At 34.0% G+C, this 23441-nt stretch overlaps 1 protein-coding gene and 1 long non-coding RNA gene across 4 annotated transcripts in view; one reads left to right on the forward strand and one right to left on the reverse strand.

Annotated features, from left to right (window-relative positions):
- The window catches only part of CSMD3 (CUB and Sushi multiple domains 3), a 1242212-nt gene that overhangs the window by 286624 nt on the left and 932147 nt on the right, over positions 1 to 23441 (reverse strand). For all 3 annotated transcript variants that reach the window (XM_042973241.1, XM_042973240.1, XM_042973239.1), the window contains one exon: positions 3367 to 3558. In XM_042973241.1, the coding sequence (XP_042829175.1) occupies positions 3367 to 3558 (192 nt within the window). The remainder of the gene's footprint in view (positions 1 to 3366; positions 3559 to 23441) is intronic.
- On the forward strand, positions 1758 to 23154 carry LOC122234984. Its single transcript, XR_006212997.1, has 3 exons — positions 1758 to 1993; positions 4302 to 4389; positions 23056 to 23154. It is a non-coding gene; the product is annotated as an uncharacterized LOC122234984 (long non-coding RNA).

Below are 23441 nucleotides of genomic sequence, written 5' to 3' on the forward strand. Positions count from 1 at the left end.
AGCTTTGCATTTTGATAAAAATAATAGCATATTTTGCTTTTAAAACTTGCAAAATTATATGTGAACTTGAAAAAAGTTATAAAAATACGTGTAATAATGGCAAATGTATATATGTATGTATATACAAATAAAAAACAAGAATGATAGCAAAATGTTCTTTTATTTTATTATATTTTTCTTGCTTAGGTAGTGGGATTACGTATAATTTGGGGAAAGCTAGGAGAGCAATTTTGTTTCAATTTTCCTTATTTTTCATAGGGAAAATTGGTCTTTTTAGTTTCCAGAAATTTTATACATATACATATGTCCATACATATGTTTATATCTTTTATCACAAAAGGTATGGGGAATTTTTTAGTACAGGAAAATATATTACATGTATTTTAATGTATCTTACTGGATATTTTCCATGATCATAATATAATTTAGGCATAAGATCATGTAAAATTCTCTTGATTCCGTTATTTATTTATCAAAGTTTTCCCAATATATTTCATTGCTGTAGTTGATTTTGCAAATCTACAAAAGCCATTGAGACAAGCAGAGATATTATCTGACATTTGTAAATCCAAAATATTCAGTGAGTAAAGAAAATTTCCTTTTCCTTAAATATACTAAATTTTAAATAGCACTTGGAAAATGCATTTTAATTTTTATGCATCTAATCATCAAGCATCCAGAATAAGATTCTCCTTAAGTCAAATATATTTATGAATTAAATTTTCAGTCAGGTTACATGTAATTCTGACATTAATGATTTGTTCTGAGTGTAATTTGTCAAGAGGCAGTTACACAGGCAACTACTGATAACTATTTGGCAATTTTCTTAATTTTTCTGACCCCATTTAGTTTTATTTGTGTGTACTGACTTTAACAGCAGCCCACCCGCACTAATGTCTTTGTTATTTACCTTCATATGGAGTGGGATTACTTTCCCTCTGGCAATGTCAAAGTAATCTTCACATTGTCAATTTTGTTGGAATGAATTCTATTAACTTTCTTAAGATGACGTCCTTCTATTTGGTACTTGCTTTAAGGCTGACTACTTCTACATGCAAGCAAAATGCTTTATACTCCAGAGTCTGAGACATAGACTTATAGAGTTTCTAAAAAGTTCAGGGTTTAATCTTTGGCATAGTATTTCCAATCACAGAGTTCTTTCTTATCAGTTTCAGAGGTCAAGATTTCTGCAGCCTTAGCAATTTTTCAAACTTTTTTTTTTTTTAGGTTATATTTTTTTCCTCAGAAAATCTCTAATGCATATCCTCTCCCCAAGCTATTTTTTCCTACCCCCCCAAAAATAGTACACAGCACCATAATCCATACAAAAACTTTCCACAACCTGCTCAATTTAAGTGAGATTTAATGGTCCACTATTTTTCCCCCTAGAATTAGGATTTGCTAGCTGAAGTCTTATCTACAAAGAATTTTGTAGGCTGGAATTTTATAACAGTCTACCACAAAACTCTCCTTTCCTTTATGTTTTATATTTTTCTGTATTCTTGAATTTTAGTGTAAAGCTGTTCAATATTGTAGGATTCTGAATATACAACGCTTGACATTACATAGCCTTCTAATAAGCAACACTCTTTAGGTTGAAGAATTATAATAAAGCAAATGTTCTACATTCTACAGTCAGTCTGGAGAGTTCTATCATTTCTTCTTTACACCAAGATTCTCTTTGTGAGATAGTCAAATTCCAATTGTTTAGAATGTGGTGTTTTAATACAATTGGAATTTTTTAGGTTAACTGAAGAGTAAGCAAATGAAAAGTTCATTTTCTCAGGCTCTTTTTCTTGGAAAGCGTTTCTTAACTGTATTTTGTTCCTTGCGTGTATGAGTGTAGTTATGGTAAATATGGTAAATGTAAATGACTGATGATTTAGAATCTTGTAGTGGTACATGAAGAACAACATAAGTCTTTAACTGCAATAATGAAGAGTAAAGGGAAATATGGCTAAATCTGAACTGGTTCAAGATATGTTCTTATTTGGTATGTTTTTTCCAGTCTTCCTTTTTTTTTTTTTTTTCTTGTTATTTGCCTCATTTTCTACAGAAGTCTAAAACTGTCTCTTCCCTGTTTTGAGCTGGTAGATATCTCGCTTTGTGCATTAAATGTTTTCTTTTTAAATGCCGATGTGTAAAATACAGAAAATGTGATGAGAAAATGTAGATTTTTTAGTTTTCATTTCACTAGAAAGTAGGTTCACAAGAACAGGGAACTTCTCCGTCATGCTTTACTGCTTATTCCTCCACGTTCAGAACAATGTCTAGGGCACAATGAATGGCTAACGAATTTTAGCTTGCAGCTCTTGCATAAGGAGTTACAAGATGGGGTAAAGGAAACCTGAATAATTGAGTGCTTGTGTTTGTTCACTTCTCACTGATGTACTAAACACTCTTTCTATTACCATGTGACTCAAAAAATCATTATGAATGATCATTGAAAATGTATTTATGAGTTGGATATATGTGAATAAAAATAAAGTTTTCTTTCCTAAATGTGCTAGGTTTTCATATGCTGAGCGCTATAAGAAATAAAACCATGAACAATGAATGAGTGAATATGGGATCTTCTTTCAAGTTGCTTACAGTGTAATTTTATTTTATCAAAATAAAAACATATTTTTTTTTAGAATTAATGAATTGAATGTAAAGCCAAAGCTTTGAAACTAAACTTAAGTTCAATAAAATTTTTTTTGAGAAGAAATAGCCATTAGAGAGGCAAGATGAATATGGCCCATTTTAAATGTAGAATCTGCATCAACTCTTTAAGTTTTAAAAGCAGTGCATAACTACAATTATACAGTAGATAAGGGAAAAATGAGACTCTTCAAGAGCTTTGATCCTTAACTTTTAACTTTTCCTCCTCCTCCTCCTCCTCCCCCTTCCCCTCCCCCCTCTCCTCTCCCTCCTCCTCCCCCTTCTCCTCCTCTTCCTCATCCTCCTCCCCCTTCCCCTCCTCCCTCTCCTCCTCCTCCTCCCCCTTCCCCTCCTCCCTCTCCTCTTCCTCCTCCTCTTCCTCCTCCTCCTCTTCCCCTTCCCCTTCCTCTTCCTCTTCTTCCTCTTCTTCCTCTTCTTCCTCTTCTTCCTCCTCTTCTTCTTCTTCTTCTTCTTCTTCTTCTTCTTCTTCTTCTTCTTCTTCCTCTCCAAACTATTGAGAATCTAATGAAATTGTGGACTCTCCCCTTAGGGGGAAAATATAGTCATTTAAAATTTTGTGTATTTTTTTGGAGGTTCATAGATTTTTGAAATCTTAGATCCTGTATAGAACCTATTCTAGAATACTGTGCTTAATAACATCAGCACCCATTTTATCCATCGTTTGATACTTATATAAAACTTTAATTGTTCTTTAATTCGTACCTATACAGACTGGTGGGCTGGGCTGCCAGAAGTAGCGATTTTCTACCTGAATGCAGGTTATTCTTTCCTCTCCTTGAAGCTCATATCCTGGGTCACATTGAAAAACAACAGTGTCTCCGGGTTCTCGTCCATCCCCATTTCGAGTCCCATTCATGGGAACCCCTGGGTCACGACATGCAGTAGCAACAGAACCTATCAAAAGACAAAAACAAACCTTTAGTTTTGATGCTACCAAAGTCAATTTCAAATTTCCAGATCTTACAGTTTAGAACCTTCCTCACATCTATGTGCTTTTAGAAAATTAACTTTAAAAATGCTTGAGCCAATTTGTAAATGCCTGCACAAAAAATAATTTTAACTGGTTTTTTTTTTGTTAACTTGTGTGCTTACTTGTTTCAATAAAGGGCATGACATTTTAGTAGCTAAATAATAGGTTTACTGAAGATTAATAGATGCCATGTGAAAAGATTGTGCAGAGGATGAAAAGAAAGCTGCAGACCGAAAGAACATAACTGTAAGGTACATATTCCACAAAGGACTTGTATGTAGAGTATATAAAGAACTCTTACAAGTTAACTATAGGCAGAGGGGGAGGAAGAAGAAAAAATCCGATTAAAATATTGACAGAATACATTCCAATGAAGAAGATACTGGATGGTACATGAAAAGATGTTCAACATCATTAGCCATTAGGAAAACGCATTTTAACATTGCAATGAGATATCACTATATACCAATCAGATGGGCTAAAATAAAAAAAATAAGATAACTGAATGCTGGAAATATTATGGAGAAAATGAAATTACTCACGTATTGCACTTGGGAATGTAAAATGTTACAGCCACTCTGGAAAGAAGTGTGGTAGCTTCTCACAAGACTACATATGTGCTTACTATACAGCTTAGTAATTGCACTCTTGTACATTTATCCCACAGAAATGATGATTTATGATCACATAAAAACCTGAACACGTATTTATTTATAGAAGCTAAAAAGTTGGAACAACCCAATGTCCTTCAACAGGTGAGTGACTAAACTGTGTACTCATACCTTGGCAGAGAACTCAACAATAAAAAGGAATGACAATACGTATGACAACTTAAACAATTCTGAAAGGAATTAAGCAGAGCAGAAAAATACAATATCAAATGGTTACACACTGCATGACTTTATTTATATACTATTCTTGAAGTGACAAAACTAGAAAGCTGGAAAATAGATTAGTGGGTACCAGGAGTTGTAGGAGGAGGGGATGGAAGGCAGTGACCATGGCTGTAAAAGATAACATGAGGGATCCTTGTGATGGACTGTACTGTGTTTTCACTGTGGTGGTGGTCATACAAATCTACATAGAGCTAAATAAGCGCGCGCGCACACACACACGCACACACACACACACGAATATACATAAAATTAGTAAACTTTGAATAAGATCGGTAGATTGTATCAATGTCAGTTTTCTGGTTGGGATATATGTCCTATAGTTATGCAAGAAATTGTCAATTCAGGAAACGGTGAAGAGTATACAGGATCTCTTTTTATTACTTCTTAAAACTGAATATAAATCTAAACGTGTCTAAAAATGAAAAGTTAAAAAAATCATTACAGAAAAGGGGAGGAGTATGACACCATAGGAAAGGAACTGTTCTTCTATACACAGTATATGACACATTTAATAACAGTTAACTCCAATTATTCAGGTTAATGGAACAAAATATTATGTTGAATTATCATGAAGTGGATTTACCCTAAAGCATATGGCAATTAAGTATCAAGACAAAGAACCTATTAAAATTTCCATTTAAACTATTAACAAAACTATATTCATAAATATAGGATTTAGCACTTGTATAAATTATTTTTTTAATTGCATCTTCAACTAATGACACAAATTTCTGGATTGCAGATACATAACTGATATTCACTGATTCATTCACTTATAACAATATATTCCAGGCATTGTGCTAGGTTCTAGGAATACAAAGAAGAATTGAGCAGACACAAATAGAACTGAACAGACTTCAAATTATTTTGCATAGTGCTGGTACCAATAAAGAAATTCTATTATATACATTCTGAGTGAGTAGATATTTACATAGATACATAGGTAAGCAGATAGAGATAGACAGATAGGTAGGTAGATAGACAGATAAACATAGACAGATTCATCAATATATCAATCTGTTAATCTGTCTAGTAAATTGTTTTAGCTCATCTCTCTAACACACATACACAACAAAGAAACCAGAGACTACACACAGTATTGTAATGCTCTGATTCCCAACGTTCTGGGAATCAAGAACAGTTAAGAAACTGAAAAAAAAAGAATATTGTTGGGATCTTAAGCCTGACACTGAATAAAAAGAAGTAACAACAAAAAAGTGATCATTCATATATATGTAAATGAACATGTAATATGCATATATACATATGCATGTATATTCTGTTCACTTTATTGACAAACTAAAAAAAGTTAATTTTTAAAGGGTTATATTTTTCAAAAGGTTAGAAAATGTAGACTGCAAATATCATTTTACTGATCACTTAAACGAAACAAACCTGTGTATCATTATATGTGTAATCAAAAGTCTTACAGTTTTGCTTTATTTTTCTGATAAACTAACGTTTCTGAGCAATGACTAGAGGAAGGGGTTTTACCTATATAATTCCTTTAGTATTCCTAACAATACTATGAGGCAAATAGCATTACTATTCTCATTTTAGAGGTGAGAAAACTAAAATTTAGAGATATTAAATAACCTGAGTACAGAACCTGAGATTAAATAACCTGAGATTAACAAAACCTGAGTACAGAACCAAGATCTCAACCCAAATCTGTCTGATTTTAGAACCCAAATACCTAAATGTTATACTAGATTATCCTCTTCTACCTGTAACTGTCCTGGAGATGCAAGTTTTCTCCTCAATAAAATAAAGTAAAATAATACAGTAAAATAAAATAAAATACCCAATTTAAAAATTACGGAAAAGGTAGAGATTATATCCATAAATAGAAAAGCTAGAGCTGGGGCGCCTGGGTGGCGCAGTCGGTTAAGCGTCCGACTTCAGCCAGGTCACGATCTCGCGGTCCGTGAGTTCGAGCCCCGCGTCAGGCTCTGGGCTGATGGACGGCTCGGAGCCTGGAGCCTGTTTCCGATTCTGTGTCTCCCTCTCTCTCTGCCCCTCCCCCGTTCATGCTCTGTCTCTCTCTCTCCCAAAAAAAAAAAAAAAAAAAAAAAAAAAAAGTTAAAAAAAAAAAGAAAAGCTAGAGCTGGCATAAATTTGAACCACCTTCAAAAATATTAAATTTACCTTCATATGAGTTACTTTTGAAACAGTTGTTTTTAGTTGTTAATTACAAACTCATTTTGGAGAATATTGAGGGAAGAATATAGGGACTTTGTTCCAACTTCAAAGGGAATTTGTTCTGTAATACCCGTGTGTCCCTTAGCAAAGCATCTACAATGCATCACAGGCTCTGGGAATTATGTTCTTCCATTATTGATAGAGATTTTTGTGAAGTGTTTCTGTGATAAACTGAGTCATGAAGGTTTTCTTAAATTGTTCTGGGATGGCTTTCACCCAAACTAAACTGATACCTGTATTCGTTTTACAAGATGTAAGTGGGGAGTGATGTTCTAAGATTTTTTTAAATGTTTATTTATTTATTTATTTATTTTGAGAGAGAGAGAGAGACAGAGAGAGAGAGAGCAGGGGAGGGGCACAGAGAGAGGGAGACAAAATCCCAAGCAGGCTCTGCACCATCAATATGGAGCCCAGTGTGGGGCGCAAACCCGCGAACCATGAGATTATAACATGAGCCAAAATCAAGAGTAGGACACCTGACTGACTGAGGCACGTAGGTGCTCTGAAGATATTTTTATTGGAGAGAAGTGACACAAATGTAAAATGTGCTCTATTTTCAAAGTAAAAAAAAGTAATTATATAAAATTATTTAAAAAAACTTCATTAGTTTTTGTTCTTGAGGCTAACCATGCACTGGAATCTGGTTTTGCAAAAAGCTTGACGCTTCAGATAAACATTCTCAAAAATAAAAATGAATGTATAACAATGTTAGAGAAATATATTGAAATAAAAGCAGTACATACAATCATGTCTTAGCTGAATTTAAGAGAAAAAAATATGTTTTTGCTGACAGATTTACTGTGCTTAAAGACTTAAAGTGGAACTAAGTGGTTAAAGTAAGACTTTGATACAACTAATATATGGTGTTTGAAAATATGCATTTGCCTTTGGGTCTGGTCAACTTAAAGAAAGAGAGGTGGGGAACACCTATTGTTACTTTTCCTCTTAATTAATAAACAAATTAAGAATAAGATTTTAAAACACAATAGACAATGATGGGGTTTAATGAAAGACCAAAACTTTTTTTTTCCTCTTGGAATTGCTTGAGTTCTAAAACAATTAGTTAAATGTACACAGGAACAATTGCTCGGTGTGAATGGTGTTGTCTTATTTTCTTTCTTTATCCAAAGTTTGATCTCCATACTGGTTACACTCTGTGTTTGTGGGCTGACAAAATTATAATAATTTTAACATCAATCATTCTTGTTTTCTGTATTAAATAGAAACTATAGCTACTGAAGAAAATATTCACTTAGGGAACCATATTATATCTCCTTGGGAATCAGCAGTGAAGTAATCTCATACAATTAGGATAATTAAAATAGCAATTATAGAATGCTAGAACTTAATATATTATCACATATGTAAAAATAGATTGGTAATTTTTATTCAATATTTATTTTTCACTTTGCTGGAACCTACAATTCTCAAAATTTATAATTCTTATGTGCATTTTCTTTTTGTTATGTAAATTTTAAGTAGAAGTTTAATCCCTTCTTTTTATTCTCTTTTATTCTGGAATAGCATGTAAGATGTTTCTATAGAATGAAGACTCTTTTGCAAATAAGTGCTTTAATTTAGCAACTATTTTAAGCATATTAAATAAATATACATCAGAAAATACTATACTTACCATATAAGTATTAACATGAGTGATTTCTATTTATGTTCTTAATTTCTTTAGTCTGAATTGCTTCAAATTTAATTGATGAAATGAACATCTGTAGTTGTTCCATTAGGTTTAAGTCTGATTTTTCCTGACACAAATGTAAACACAAATTCCAACAAAGATGAAGGGTTTTAACAACTTTGATGCCTCACCTGTGATGATATCATGAAAGGAACATTCTGGAAATGCATATAATAGGTCATTTACATATGATAAAAAATCCAAAAATAACTGGGATTTATTTACCTTACAAAACTTTATTAAACTGACAACAAAAGATAACTGCCCTTCCTTGTTTCTCTCCCCTCAAAAGGATTGGCCATTTATATTTTGGTTATTCTAGAACTGGAATTATCCAGTAGCTACTATGTATTGTATTTCTTACACTAGCTATTTCATAGAAATGATAATAGCCACAGGGAAAAAGTATGTGTGAATAGTTAACATTGTTAATTTGTAATAATTTTGGACACTTACTGTCTTTCAAAGATTGTATTACGAACTGTACCTCATTTGACTGGGAAAAGTCTGGGTACTACTATTTTCCATATTTTCCCAATGAGAATATTAAGACTTAAAAGGAATACGAAACTTGCCCAGTATCACACAGTTATCTAGGGCAGTTTAAGTGGTAATGCAGACATGAGAATGTATCCAAGGGACATTTCTTAAATAAAAATGATAGAGTTTTTGAAATTAAAAAAAAATGTTCAAAGCGTGGACAGGGTAAAACTCAAATGATACCATTATTTAAAATAAAATTTCTAAAATACATTATTAAAGTTTAAATACCATTTTAAAAATAGGAAGAGCAACTATCTACCGATCATTCTGGTGGATTAGTCCAAAAGCCTATACATTTACAACATTTGACTTTAAGTAATTAATTAATTTTTACTAAAAACAATTGCACAGCTATCAACATTACAGTCTTATTCATAGGATTCCATTGGTATGTACTGTGTAAAACTAAATACAGTCTGTGTATCTAAGAAAGAGACAGTCAAACATGAATGATAATTGATTTAGAATAGATTCCAACAAAATAATGATAATGATGATTGCTGCCTCTGTTGAGAGCATATGTTGTCCAAAGCATTTGGCTAAAGATTAAGTTTATATGCTTAAACCAGAACATAAAATTCTTATGAAGTATTATTATCATCTCTACTTTTAAATGGGTAAAATGAGCCTCCGTGATGTTAAGTGCTTGCTGGAAGCACAGTGAGGATTTGAACTCAAGAAACAGCAGGGTTTCCACGACTGTAGGGTATTGTCTCAGTACAAACCTATGCCATTACCAGATAAAACAACAAAGTCATGTCATACTAATGACATTTTACGTTGTTGATTGATGAAAGAATTAGATCTAGTTTTAGATGGAAAGGCAGAAATACTGAGCAGTTTATAATTCTTCATTACTACACAACAAAATTACTTGCTGCTAATATCTCACCATAAAGGGAAGCAAAAGAGACAGACCCTAGGTTCTTTTCATAGGTATTCTTAAGAACAATGTAAATAAATTTAGCCATATATATCCTAAATTTAGCCACATATGTGCCAGATGGTATTCTTTAATTATAAAACTAAGGACGTTCCACTCTAATTGTTTTTTCATTCTCTTCTTTTCATTTTTTAACTTTTTTAAACATTTATTTATTATTGAGAGACAGAGAGACACTGAGCATGAGCAGGGAAGGGACAGAGAGAGGGGGAGACACAGAATCTGAAGCAGGCTCCAGGATCTGAGCTGTCAGCACAAAGCCTGATGCAGGGCTCAAACTCATGAACCATGAGATCATGACCTGAGCCGAAGTCAGACACTCAACTGGCTGAACCACCCAGGCGCCCCTTTTCATTCTCTTCTTCCCATCCTTTTTTTTTGTCTGATTTCTCCCCTTATAGTTCACTGAGAGAGTAGAAGCAATAAGATAGGCATGACTTCATTTTACCAGCACCAAATCTATCGGCCCAGTGGTGTCATATCCATATCCCCTGCTTCCTCTCCGGTTGCAATGGAGAAGGTGTTTTTATTCTATATGAGGTCAACCCCCGTTCTTGTGCTGCTGGTACTAAGCCCTTTTTATTTCTCAAGGACTCTGTTCCTAAATATTTCTTATCCCTTCTGAATTACCAGTCCCTCCTTCCTCCGTGGTAAATTCCCAATAGCATACAGACATAACTTATATACTCCATCTTAAATAAACCAGCAAAACTCTTATTACATCTCCATCCTCTTTCAATTATTTTTCCCATTTCTCTCTTTTAATAGGAAACTTATTAAGCATCTATCCTGAGGGAGTTATCTGTATAGCTATTTCCAGTTTCATCATCAGCCTTGCATCTGATATCCTTACTAAACTGCTCTTGTTAAATCTAGCTGCCGGATCTAGCGGTAACTTCTGTACCTTCTTTTTTCAGAGACTTCTCAGCAAAATGTGCCACAGTAGTACATCGTTCCTTCCTTCTACAAGCACTTGTTTCCTTGGCCTCCCAGTCATTAGACTCTACTAGTTTTCTTTTGGGCTTAGTTGCTTTCCTTTTTGGTATCTTCTGCTGTCTCTATTTTTTTTTTTAACCTGATGACTGAGGGCTAGAATACTTCAGGGATTAGTATTTAATGTTTTGTTTCTTTCTTTGTACAGTTTCTTCTAGGATAACTTCATCTGACCCCATCGTTTCAAAAACTCTTTTTAGCTTAATGCCTCTCAAATTTATACATTCAGCATTGATGTCTCTCCTGAGCTTGAGATCAGGCAATTCAACTGCCTATTTAACTCCTTTAGTTAGATATCTAACAGGCCCTTCAATTTTCCACTTCCAAAAGATTCATGAAATTGTAAAATATTTTAATTATCAGATTTTTGGAAAGAAAAATGTAAAAAACTTAAAATTTCACCTGCATATATAATTTTCCTATGCTATTAATGTCAATAAAACACATGACACTTCCATTTTGAAAGTAAAAATTTCTCATTGCAAAATTCTAATTTATTATGGCATGCAGATAAAAATACTTTGGTATAAATAAATTCTCCATAAAAGGTAAAAAATCACTGACATAAGAAATAAATTGAATGTCAGCAAAAATATAAAGTCTTATAATTTTTACTCTATTTTTTATGTCAGTGGTTTTGCCTTGTATGGAGAATTTTATACCACTAGGTAGTACAGCCCATGACTGAGTTCTCAGCATTGCTACAACTCATCGGTGCTATAAATACACTTCTGACTTCTCATTTTATATTTGTTTTAAAATAATTGAGAGTGCAATTTAATTGGAAATATGTACCTCACCTGATACATATTTTACAATCCTAACTAGTGCATGTATAGATTTCAAGCATGACATGGATAGCAGCTTGAACTATTCAGAGGCAACGTCTGAATTATTAGGTTAGTGACCTTGGGCAAATTAATGTTCTGGTTTTCTTATTCCATTGTTTTCTATAATAGGGAACAAATTCACTAAAATCACTCGTAAGTCCCAGTGTATCCTTTCTATTCAGAAAGTTGACTCTTTGATGTAAACTTGTTTATCTCAAGCCCTTTCAAAAAAGAAAAACCTAGGATTTCATACAGTTGAATAATACATAGTTATCAGAAGTAAGAGAACCTTAGAGTCTAGTCTCTACTACGTTAAGAAAGGACATTGGTCATATTTGCACTTGTTCCCTGAATTTTAGCTGCCTCATCTGTAAAACTGGCATAGTAATATTTTACCTGCCCGCTTTAGTATCAGAAAAATCTTAACATTCTTTTCTAACAATTATATAATCCTATGAAAATATCAATTCTGAATCGCTAAAGACCAGTGGTTTTGTATGTTTTTGTAACATCAGGAGACTTCAGCAAGGTCACAGTCCAAATTTCGTTTAAGTTTAAGCCCTAAGTCCCTCTCTTCCAGTTTTATTGCCTTATTCTTTAGTATGGACTGAGAAATGGCCCTATATTCTCCATTTCACTATCTGTAAGGAATTCAAGTTGGGTAATGGGAATATTTAACCTGGAAGGAAATCCCATCCAGTGTCAAATCAATCAGAAAATATTTGAAATGCAGTTGGTAACCTAGAGGTGGATTTCACCCTGGAGTATTTTGCCCTTGATTGAGCTCTTGCTTAGTACAAGATCCATCAATTTTATAAAGAATGTTCAACATCATTATTAGGCTTACACTTTGCCAGCTCCTCAGTAATGTGGCTATCTTTAGAATTTCATTATGTTTCTAAGGATACACCTAATGATATGGCAAGTTAGGTTAAAGTAGATGGCAGCATGACAGAAACATTCCCATCAACTCAGGAAGGAATTGAAACTGCTAATGCGTCAGATGCAAAAGGAATCTCAAAGCCCGTGTTGTAGTACACTTCCAAGAACATAGACATTTATTTTTATTTTTTAATTTTTTGTTAATGATTAGTTATTTTTGAGAGAGAGAGAGAGAATGTGGCACCTGTGCGCATACCGGGGAGGGGCAGAGAGAGAGGGAGTCAGAGGATCTGAAGCCAGCTCTGAAAAAAGAGAGCCCGTGTGGGGTTCGAACTCAAGAACTGTGAGATCATGACCTGAGCTGGCACTTGACCGACTGAGCCACCCAGGCACCTCTAGAAATTTATCTTTTAAAAAGACATATTTATTCAATTATTTCACCAGATAATTGTTATGCAACCACAACGAGCCAGGTATTATGCTTCATATTGGAGATAGATTTTAATGAGACGACACCTCCCTACCTTCACTGATGCTTATGCTCCAGTACACAGACAAAAGTGGGAATAAAATTGCCGATGCAATTTTTGTGAAATCAAAGGCATGTTAGGTTGAGGACCCAATGTTACCTACAGAGGAAACTGATTTTATATCTAAAAATTATATAAGTTTATATAAAAGTCTAATTTGCAGTTGAACACTAATATTAAGGGATCACTAGAATTAATAAACAAAAAAGGGAAAAATCACATAAAAATGATTTTACATTATTTTTAACTGCCAGTGCACATTTAGTTTTACATTATTAAAGAGACTTCCTATTCAATCAGATTCATTTAATATTTGCTAAGTACTTAATACCAGGTGCAGTGCCAATTTCTAGGGATACAAATATTAATACGATAATATCCTCGTTCTTCAAAGGAAAATAATCTAAGAGGGACCGCAGATGTGTACATAGCTTTACTATACTAAAATGATGTTTTACCATTCAAACTGCAAAATTCTGGGAATGAAAGAAGAAGTTAAAAATAACTTGTATAATTAAAAATATGTTCTAACAAAATTGGAATTACACTGATGAACATTTCAAAATAGTTATCTATACAAAAACAGTTTTTAAAATGAAATGATTTCTTAAAAATGCCAAATATCTGTGCACAAAAATACATTCTTTATATGAATTACCTAAACATTAAAAATAATGGTAGCAAAATACTAATTTACAATGCACATGTACATTTTTAATTGGTTTCTTAGCTATTATTTAGTGCCTTTCACTATTTTTCTAAAGAATTAATATATTATTATTAACATTGTTAAAGATATTTTTAATACATTTAAAATATTGGCATGTTAAACTGATATCTCCATAGGCCATACTATTTTTAATCAAGAAAGTTTCCTCTTTATATGGGCTGAGATATCTGGTAAACTTAGAGCTAATTTTTAAAATGGAAGAAAGTCTCAATTTTATTTTTGTCATTCAGTGATGTGTATATATTTCAGCTCAAATATTTTCAAAGACACCGAATGCTTATTTCTTTTCAGATACCTTTCTTTGACAAAGATTATTATAACATAAAACTTGTCAAACAAGTTTTCTTAAATTATGATTTTTAAAAGTATTCACTTACAAGCTATATAATTGTGTATTTTCTCAACTTTATTCCATTCTAGTATAAAATATAAATTTAATACAATTAAATTTTTTTTTAACGTTTTTATTTATTTTTGAGACAGAGAGAGACAGAGCATGAACAGGGCAGGGGCAGAGAGAGAGGGAGACACAGAATCGGAAGCAGGCTCCAGGCTCTGAGCCATCAGCCCAGAGCCCGATGCGGGGCTCGAACTCACGGACCGTGAGATCGTGACCTGAGCTGAAGTCGGACGCTTAACCGACTGAGCCACCCAGGCGCCCCTAAATTTAATACAATTAAAAATAAGATCATTTCCAATTTTAATTTTGTACAGTGTTTGAGCATTCACACTTTCATAGAAATAACATTTAAATGTCTTCTTGATGCTAAACTTTGTTTTTGATAATTGCAACTCACCAAAAACTTCAAAGTTGATGATCTTTAGCACTCCAATAACTGAATATTTTGATTAAAGATTTACAACCGATTTAATGAAAAACAACCACATTTAAAAGTTTTATTTGCAGAAAATTTCAACACCTTAGCAGGGTTTTTGGTTGATTTTACAAGAGTACTTCAGAGATGCAAATCTTTCTAAGTCTGAATGCCAATAAACATAAAAAAAGAGAAAAGAGTACTGACACACTCATTTACTTATTTTTTGAATCAGCATTACTCTGTCATACACACACACATACACACACACACACAAATATAATTCTGTTATTTCACTGTATATAAAAGTATTTGTAAATTTTAACAACAATTTTATTGTGATGAGTAGCATTTGCTTGGTCAGAGTTACGAATTGTACGTACACTGCAAGCAATTCTAAGTATATTTCTATTTCTTAAAATTTTTTAAGTTTATTTATTTTGAGATAGAGACAGAGAGAGCATGAGCAGGGGAGGGTCAGAGAGAGAGGGAGAGAGAGAATCCCAAGCAGGCTTTGCACTGTCAGCAGAGTCCTACATAGGGGTTGAAATCACAAAGTGTGAGATCATGAACTGAGCCAAAATCAAGAGTCAGATGCTTAACCAGCTGAGCCATCCAGGCGGCCCTTTCTGTTTCTTAATTTTATGAGAGCTTCGTTTTTATCACGAGGCTATGTATCATCAAAACTTATATTTGTATTATTATCACAAAACAAACAACTATATTTAATATTAAAATTTTTAAATGTGAACTTTGTCTTACTTAAAAAATAGTTAAAGATAATTCTCTGCTTGGGGCGCCTGGGTGGCTCTGCAGTTGGGCGTCGGACTTCGCCTTAGGTCGTGATCTCACAGCTCCTGAGTTCGAGCCCTGCGTCGGGCTCTGTGCTGACAGCTCAGAGCCTGGAGTCTGCTTCTCATTCTGTGTCTCCCTCTCTCTCTGCCCCTCCCCCACTTGTGCTCTGTCTCTCAAAAATGAATAAATGTAAAAAATAATTTTTTAATAAAAAAAGATAATTCTCTGCTTAAAGCTTAAAAAATGTATTGTGGCGTTAACATACATAGAAATGAGATAAATGAAAACAATAGTCCAAAGGACTGAGGGGGAAATAGGAATACACTATTGTGGGGTTCTTCTATGAGAAGTGGAATAATAGAATTTGATGCTGGGTTTTACTAAGTTAAAAATGCATGCTATAAATATTAGAGCAGGTACCAAAAAAATACATAGCTAATACATTTAGAAAGTGAAATTAAGAAAAAAAAATCCCACTTACAAATGCATCACAAAGAGTAAAATAGGAATAAATTTAACAAACGAGGTGAAAGACCTATATGCAATTTGAAAACTACAAGACTTTAGGGAAAGAGATTGAAAAAGACACAAATAAATGAAGAGATATTATGTGTCCATGGACTTGAATTAATTGTTGTAATGTCCATACGACCCAAAGTAATCTATAGATTCAGTTCAACCTCTCTCAAAATTCAAATTGTATTTTTCACAGAAATAGAACAGATAATCCTAAAATTTGTATGGTACCACAAAAGGCCCTGCATAAACATTTTTAAAAATCTGACACCGAAAGTAAAAGCAACAAAAGGAAAAATAAATAAGTGGGACTATATCAAACTAAGGAGCCTTTGCAGAGCAAGGAAACCATCAAAAAAATGAAAAGGCAACATACTAAATAGGAGAAAATATTTGCAAATCATGTATCTGATAAAGCGCTAATATCCAAAATATATAAGAAACTCGTAAAACTCAGTAGCAGAAAACAACTCAGAAACAAAAACAGAAAACAATCCAATTAAAAAATGGGCAGAAGATCTGACCAGACATTTTTCCAAAGAAGACATACAGATGGCTAAGGTACAGAAAAGATGCTCAACATCATTAATCATTGGGGAAATGCAAATTGTAATCACAATGAGCTATCACTTCACATTTGTTAGAATGGTTATTATCAAAAAGATTAGAAATTAAAGTGTACACAATGATGTAGAAAAAAAGGTAATCCTTTGTGCAGTGCACTGTTGGTGGGAACATAAATTGGTGTAGCCACTATGAAAACCAGTATGGAGATTCCTCAAAAAATTAAAAACAGAATTATTATATGTTCCAGCATTTCCACTTCTGAGTATTTACCTGAAGAAAATGAAAACTCTAACTCAAAAATATATATGTACCCCATGTTCACTGCAGCACTATTTACCATAGCCAAGATATAGAAACAACCTAAGTGTCTATTATTAAATAAATAGATGAAGAAACTGTGTGTGTGTGTGTGTGTGTGTGTGTGTGTGTGTGTGTGTGTACACACACTGGAATTTTATTCAGCTATAAAAAAGAATGAAACTTTGCCATTTGGTCCAACATGGATGGACCTTTAGGGCAATATGCTAAGTGAAATAGAGAAAGACAGATAACATATACCTTTTCTTACTTTGAAATGTAAAGAAAATTAAAAGAAACAAACAAACAAAAAACTCATAGATACAGAGAGCCAATAGATGGTTGCCAGAGGCAGGGAATGAGGGAGGTGGAGAAATGGGTGAAGGGGTTCAAAAGGTTAAAAAAAAAGTTAATAGAGGAAAAAATATCACGGAAAAAGGAACAAGTAGATCCAATAAAAATAATAATAATATGGTAGACAAAGTTAACTATAGGAAAAATTTACATGAAATGTAAATGGTCTAATAATTTAAAAGACAACAATCAAAAAGTATACATCTTTAGACTGTATAAAAAACCATGACTCAATCAAATGCTATCTACTAGATACCTAACCTAATTATAAACACACTACCAAATTAAAAAGATGATAAATAGTACACCAATGCCATACTAATTGTAAGATATTTATGTGAGACAAGGTAAATTTCAAGAAATGGTAAATTACTAATGAAAAAGAAAGATAGTTCTTAGTAATGAAAACATTAAGTCATTAAGAAGACATAAAACCTACAATGTTACGCACCTAATAACAGTCTTCATACACACACACACACACACACACACACACAAACAAAAAAAACACATGGCAAGACAGAAAGAATAAGTAGAGTCAAACTGAGCATTTCAATACTTCTCTTTCATCAGTTGATTAAAAAAATGTAGACAGAGAACCAGTAATGATATAGAATACTTCAAACACAACATTATCAACCAACTATACTTAACTGGTATTTACAAAACACTCTGCCCAATAATACCAAGTGCACATTCTTTTCAATGCATATGGTACTTTTAGAAAACCATATGGTTGATCATAAAACAAGTCTAAGAAAATTTGAAATTATTAAAATGTTAATATTTTTACTGGATTTATAATATTAGATGTTTTTTTCTTTGATTCAAGGAACTTTTTAAAGACCATGCTTTGATTTCATGAAGTGGATATAAATAAAACTTTTATTGGAATTAAAATACTTGAGGCAATTGATGTTACTGATTCTCTATTTAAAGCAATGATGTGACTAATATAAAATTGAACTTACTGAACTATTTGTGAAGTTCTTCTATGGGAACTGGCATATTAACAATTTTAATATGCATGAGGAAGAAAATTTAGAATACAAAATGATAAAATTAGTTTAATAGTTTTCATTTGCTCTAAATGAAACTTCATGCCTTTTAAGCACATTAATGTCACTGGTTTTTACATGGTCATTGACACCACTGTGGTCCCCATGTATGTTAATATACACTATGTGCCAGCTGCACTTTCATAATCTTTTCTTTTCTTTTTTCCTCTTTTCTTTTCTTTTTAAATGTCTATTTATTTATTTTGAGAGAGAGAGAGAGCAGGAGCAGGGGAGGAGCAGAGAGAGAGGGAGAGAGAGAAACCCAAGCAGGCTCTGTGCTGACAGCACAGACATGGGGCTCAGTCTCATGAACCATGAGATCACAACCTGAGCTGAAATCCGGAGTCAGATGCTCCGCAGGTGAACCACGCAGGTGCCCCACATAATCAATTCTATTTTTAATTGAGATATTATTGGGCTTTTTGATTATTAACATACAGATATTATGAGCAATATGTACATAATCCTTAACATAGAAGCACTAAAAATCTTCAAACTATATAGTTAATCTAAATACCTATTCTGATGATTTATTGTTTGAAAATGTGTGGGGGATTTGTTCATAAAACAATACTCCATATCAATATCTTAAAATAGTACACTCTTAGGTCTAAAATTTCCAATATCTCACCTTTATTATCATACACACTACATTCTCAGCCAAAATATCCCATCTTTCATATAAGGTCAATAAATTAGTAGAAAAAAACTGGCCCATTACTACCAACGATATCATGGTGCCAGAGAGCACTTTCATTTAGAAAATAATTGCACTAAAAAGATATGGCTATAGAAGATAGGTATTTTAAAATAACCAAGACTTATTTAATACATTAGCTATTTTAAAATGATGAAGCTGGCTGGAGCTAATACATCATCATGGCTTCAAATCAGCATTTAATTTTATATTTTAGAATATAATATTGCCCTGTATACTGTTAACATGAAACACAAGGCAATAAAGTCGCATGTAATTCAGTATTAAACTTTTTTTTTTTTTTGGCTGTATAGGAAAATAATCAGCATACGATTTCCCCTGTAAAACATTTTTACCTAAATATGTTTTATTGAAATTAGATTATGTGGGACTCTGCTTCTTTTAAAAGTGTGTTTCTGGATGTACTAAAATACTTTGATTTATAAATACTAATAAAAATAGTCTAAATTCTTTCCTGCTATATTTTGGGGCTCAGTTTCAACTTTTTAAAAGATAAGTTTGTGTTACATCTTTATGGCTTTGTGCTTAGTCCCTTCTTGACAGCATCCTTTGGCTGAACTGACTTGCTTTTTGGATGGTGAAATCAGCTTTCTTAAAAAGTAAATATTCAATACACACATTTTCACTAAACATGTCGTTTAAAATTTTTAATGTTTTTATTATTTATTTTTGAGAGAAAGAGAGAGAGAGAGAAAGAGAGAGACAGCACAAGCAGGTGGAGCAGGAGAGAGAGGAAGACATAGAATCCAAAAGGGCTCCAGGCTCTGAGCTGTTGGCACAGAGCCCGATGCAGGGCTTGAACCTATGAACTGCAAGATCATGACCTGAGCCAAAGTCAGATGCGTAACTGACTGAGACAGCCAGGCACCCTTATACATGTACTTTTTAAAATCCCACTGCTGCCACAAATGTCTACTGCCATATAATTTTAAAAATTATTTCTATGATAAAATAAATAGCAAAAATACTCACGGCAAGAACATGCAGACTATATACTATAGCTTTCCAGCATATCTCCCGAACATCTATTTCTGTGCATATTTCAAGAACACATTTTTCCTGTTAATCCTGCCAATTCATGTCCTGACAGCTTTATGTATCTTTCAAACCACAGCAAGACTATGACATAACTTGCTGTTATACAAAATAGCTTGCAGGGCAATAGCATTAAATGCTTCTCCTACTACCTTCCAAGATCAGAATGAGTTAGGTGTTCATATCCGAGAATAATTTATTTATCTACAAGTGCCCTATACATTCTCCTTGAAAGGGAAGTGTGAATTACCTGGCACATGGAAAAGATTGAAAAATGTAGATTGCTTATCAATATTTGTTTTTCAAATTTAATCATGTATTATAATTACTCTGAGCACTGTAAACATATCTCACACACTACTAGATGACATCAAATACAAAACATAGGTCTAAGAAATACACCTTGGGTATTTTAACAGAATACTGGCTTAATATTGGCCAAAATAATGATACTCTATTAAAAAAATACAGATCCAAATTTGAAACCAGTCGGGATGCTAGGACGACATGCGTAAACCAGGACTGTCCTGGACACGTGGGCCATTTGGTGAATCTAATAGAAATTGCACATAATGCCAGAGCAGTACAAATGTGGAAGTGACTACTTCTGCCTGGAAGTTCATCAGTGTCAGAAGTATCATTTGTCCTGGATCTTGGAAAATACCTAAGAATTTATAGATTTTGTATGGGGACCGAAGTGTCTTAAGAATATGGAAGAGAAGCAGAAATGTGAAAGGACGTTGTCCTCTCAGGACAGTGTAGTTATTAGACAAGTGGATGTGTATAAATGAGTAGTGAATGATTATGCTCGCAGGTAGTTTGGGGGCAAATTGTGGGGGCTTTAAAAGTAACTCCAAAGTTTTGAACTAATGGCTGAGTGACCAGTAGACAAAAAATAATGAAACAGAGGGGTGATGTCTGATTTGTATTTTAAAAACATCAGTCAGGTAGAAATGTGTAGAAAAGTCTGGCTGGAGGGACAATGAAGTGAGTGGCTAGTTGACTGTCACAGCAATGCAGGCAGTGATAATGAAGATGAGGAAAAAGGCAGGGACACCATGCAGTCTTTTGAGGCTGGGCGACCTCAACTTCCTCTGGCTAAGGGATCCATTTCCTTGAGAGTCAACAGTATAAGCATGGGCCTTCGTATTTTGTATTACCCAGCAGGGGTAGATTCTTAACAGACAGGTCAAAGAATGAAGAACACAGAAAATGCTCTGTCAAAATTAACTATTCCGTGGGCAAATGACAGCATGATACCTCAAAGATGCCTTCCCCGTGGAACTAAAGTAGGACAGGAGAGGCAGATTATACATTTAAGCAGGAGATATAGAGGCTGACTGCTGAGACCCAAGGACAGCACATAGGACAGCAGGAGCGGTGTCAGACTTAAGTAGCTCTGATTAAGCAAAAGTGCCTCGCAGACTATAACACCAAGAGGCAACATGACAGTCTCTGCAAAGAATGAAGAGATCATGAAATGGAAGTCTTGGGGCTGCTGAGAGTGGCTTGATGATGATTACAAAGTTGGTGTGTGACCTACATTTCAGTTAAATTCACTTCGCACAAAGTTCAGTGAAATACATTTCATTGGTTGCATTTTGTCGCTGAAGACTCTTCTCGTATTGCCTGAATTGTTTCTCGTTTAAAAATTTATTATTTGAAACTCACTCAACAACAGCTATTTGCTCAAAAGGGGCCTGGGTATTGTGGAGGTGGGGGAGAAGGGACAGAATACAAGTCTGAGGTAATCAAAATGATACCGCTTGATTTGGCTATGACTGTCCTGGTTTAAGCTTGTTACCCAGCTTAATTTTAAATAGTGTCTTCCTTCACTTTCAACAATCATCCTAGATTTGGATAATAAGTTATATGCTTGTCCTAAATAGAATCTTTGTCTTTATAGATATTTAGGGAGGCAAAGGTACTCACGAGGTATTTGGGAAGCAAAGATCACATAATGAAAACATCTTTAGAACAATGAATTGATAAACTATTCTCATCTTTGGGAAAAAAATTACAGCTAGTTCTTGGGGCATGGGCTGGACTATGTTTTAGAAATGGAGGTCAGGAAATGTCTTATAAAGAGAAGGCTTGGTGCTGAGTCTGGACAACGGAGCAAGACAAGGAAAATGAGTAGAGGGGCATCTGAGTGGTTCAGTCAGCTAAGCATCTGACATTGGCTCAGGTCATGATCCCATGGTTTGCAGGTTGGAGTGTCACACGGGGCTCTCTGCTGACAGCTCAGAGCCTGGAGCCTGCCTGGGATTCAGTGTCTCCCTCTCTCTCTCTGTCCCTCCTCCATTCTCACTTTATCTTTCAAAAAATAAATAAACATTAAAAAAAAAAGGAAAAGGAGCAGAAAAAACGCTTAGGGTGAAAGAAGGTTTAGACAGAAAGCACAGTGTGTGAGTGTGTGTGTGTGTGTGTGTGTGTGTGTGTGTGTGTGTAGGAGTAGGAGTACATGTGTATATTTATGAGACTAAGAAGATTTGCCTGGGTGAAAAAGAAAATGCAATTGTGGAATAATTGGAGATAGCTATGTTTAATAACTGGTCCTTAAGAGATTTCCCTACAGTAAATGAACAAATGAATGAATGGGTAACATGATTCAAATTTACGTAGGGAAGAAGACTTGGAGTGAGCCACTGAACTGGAAAACTCTACAGTGCAGGCCAAATTTCACCTGCAGTAGTGGTTTATTGGCCTATAGTCTGTTAACATTTTCTTTAAGATTAATGGTTTACTTTGAAACTGTGCTGACTTTACATAAAACTCCTTATTTCAACTTCCACTTAAAAGTAGCTTTTCTATAGAATAGGGCAAAATGACTATCGCCAGAGGGGGCAATGGTCCCTTGTAAATGGGCATGCATGCACTCTGGCTTTCCTTCATTTCTCCTCACTGCTTTACTGGTGTAAGATGTGGAAATTGGGAGCATAATCAGAAACATGAGCTGATTAAATTGTAGAACTTCATTGTAACTAGTAATTTATAACTAAAAGCTCTCTATTTCCTCTGGCATAGGATCTACATAATAATGACAGCACAATAATGCCAATAGCTGCTATTAATTTACCAGGCACCTGGCACAGCAAAAAGCTCCCATGTGGATTTGAGCCACAGTCTCAGGTATCTTTTAGCACTATGACCTCGAACAAATTAGCTCACGTTCTAAACCTCACTGTATTTATGTGGGGAATGGGGGTGACCAAACATAAATCATGTGGATTTTATGAGAATTAAACGAGATTATGTATATAAAGCTCGTAACATGTTTTCTGGCACACCAAGAAAGGTCTCATTCATGAAAAGAATATTTTTGAATTTTAAATCCGGACACTTGGAAAGCCATATAAAAATGAGTGAAAGAAGATATCCAAAAAGGGGATTAATTTTCATTGATTGATGCT

This window comes from Panthera tigris, chromosome F2 (assembly GCF_018350195.1).
Source record: "Panthera tigris isolate Pti1 chromosome F2, P.tigris_Pti1_mat1.1, whole genome shotgun sequence".
NCBI lineage: Eukaryota > Metazoa > Chordata > Mammalia > Carnivora > Felidae > Panthera > Panthera tigris.